Consider the following 2,221-nt stretch of genomic DNA (forward strand, 5'->3'; position numbering starts at 1 on the left):
TTGGTTTTTCTATTTCTTCATTTTTCTGCAGTGGGCAGCAGCTGCTAAACATGGAGAGAGAAGAGGGAGGAGTAGTAGCGGTCATGCAACGAGCAGAGATCGACACCCGAGCGCCTTTCAGGTCAGTTAAAGAAGCAGTTATGTTGTTCGGAGAAAGAGTTCTAGCCGGGGAAATCTATGCCAACAAGCTCAAAGAGGTCCTCTCTCTCTCTCTCTATCTATCTATCTATGCCAACAAGCTCAAAGAAGCATGCAATATATATATATATATATATATATATATATATATATGTTTGATAGCGTGTTTTTCAAGAAATTTTTCGTTTTTTTTTTTTGAAAAAAAATATTAGAACATAAATGTGAAAACATGTTTTGCATTTGAGTTGTGTTGTTTATTAATGTAGTCGTTCGAAAGAAAACAAAAACACACACACAAAATAAAAATTTTAAGAAACATGGAAGCACTTAGTGGAAACCAGGACCCATAGATTCTTTATTTATTTATTATTATTTTTTTTTCTATTCAATGTTGGGGAAAGAGAAAGGAAAATTACAGAAAAATAAAATACAAAGACGACAGAGTTTTCCAAATAACCATCGGGAATGGGTCAAATAAATGATCCAGCCCATCAAACGAACTTAAACCGTCAAAAGAACCGGTAATATAAGGCAAAGTTCCGTAAACGAAACAAAACTCGAAAGGGTTTGCCGCACGACCATCAGTAGTCGGCTAAGAAAACCAAGCAAGACCATCAATGGTAAAAAAAAAAGAAAGAGGAAAAACTCTGTCAAAAGATTAAAAAAAAAAAAGCCAGCACAACAAACTAGTCAGATAAATAATAATAAAAAAAACAATGAATAAAAAATTACAGAGAAATTTTAAAAGATAGTAAAATAAATCCTAGATTCAATGACAACTGCATACAAACCAAGGGGGGCCATCGCCTCCCTTGGGCTTCAAATTGTGTTTTAAATTTTTTTTATTAAGTTAAATGTATTTGTAGTTTTAGATTTAAAGATTAAGTTTCATTAAAATAAGAAATTTTGGTTTTGTCCATGCTTAGATGGATGTATATATATGAACCAACTTTTCTATCTCTTTTATTTTTCGATGTAATTTGTGACTGAAGATAAGAAATTTGTTTGAAGGAAACAAGTCAAATCTAATGTAACATTCACACCTAGCAAAGGGAAATAAAAAAGAAAACTGAAATTTGAAGTAACGTATTCTTGAAAATGAAAATTCACCTAGCAAAGGGAAAGAAAAAGGAAACTGAAATTTGAAGTAACATTCTTGAAAATGAAAATGATGCATAGAGTTTAATTAAAGTACTCATTTCTCTGTTAGATTCGAGCTGGAGCAAGTGAAGCTACTGGGCATGCTCAATCCAGAATCGGAGCCTTAACAGCAGAGCTTGAAGAAACAAAGCAAAGCCTTGAGAAAGCTAGAGAAGAAGGTAACTTCATGGCATACTGCATAAAATCCCTTAGAGAAGAGCTTGAACAAGCAAAGAAAGAGGTACGAGTGTTGAAGGCAAGAGAGTTCCAAAAACAGCGGCTTGATCCTGAGATCGAAGACCTCAAGTTCATGGAAAATGAGACACAAACAGAAGAAGCAAAGGAGTTTCAAAAGAAAAGATATGTGAAGTTTGCCAGCCCTCCTTCACTGGCTCGAGTTATTGTCAGCAAAGATGAGTTGCTAGAAAGACCCCCTTCTTTTAAGAAGACAAAGAAGAAGCCATTAATGCCACTTATTGGATGGCTTTTTTCAAGGAAGAAGGGAGGCCATGACGGTGACTCTCCAAGAGCCTGAGGCCCTCGGCTGAATAAGCAAGTTTCCATCACAAATGTTACTCATAAGTTGAAGTACTACTATACATTAAAGCAATTTTACAGAAGAAAAAGAAAAATACTTTTAGTTCATAGATAATTTTTTTGTTTTTTGTTTTTGTTTTTTGCCTAGTCATTTGGATTGTAAAAGAAATTATCAGCTCTCTATATATCACATTTTGTTTGTTCTTTTCCTCCCCTTTTTTGCTCATTTTCCTTTTTTATTCCCTCATGTTTGGAGAAAATAAAATTGCCCCAATTTTGAAAGGAGCAGAGGACATTTTCTTTTCTATTTATTTATTTTTTTTTCTTTTATGATAAGAAATTGTGTGAAAATGAATAAGAAAATCACTCTGTGGGGCTACGCAATTTGGAAGTCCAAAGTCAACAA

The 2,221-nt window shown here is 33.8% G+C and overlaps 1 protein-coding gene across 1 annotated transcript; it reads left to right on the top strand.

The window, feature by feature from the left end:
• Positions 1-1,890, top strand: LOC132172746 (WEB family protein (DUF827)). Its single transcript, XM_059584306.2, has 2 exons — positions 1-197; positions 1,349-1,890. The coding sequence occupies exons 1-2, from the start codon at positions 51-53 to the stop codon at positions 1,811-1,813; spliced, it is 612 nt and encodes a 203-aa protein (XP_059440289.2). The 5' UTR covers positions 1-50; the 3' UTR covers positions 1,814-1,890.
• Positions 1,891-2,221: the final 331 nt, after the last annotated feature.

This window comes from Corylus avellana, chromosome 1, assembly GCF_965113065.1.
Source record: "Corylus avellana chromosome 1, dhCorAvel1.hap1.2, whole genome shotgun sequence".
NCBI classification, from domain to species: Eukaryota; Viridiplantae; Streptophyta; class Magnoliopsida; order Fagales; family Betulaceae; genus Corylus; species Corylus avellana.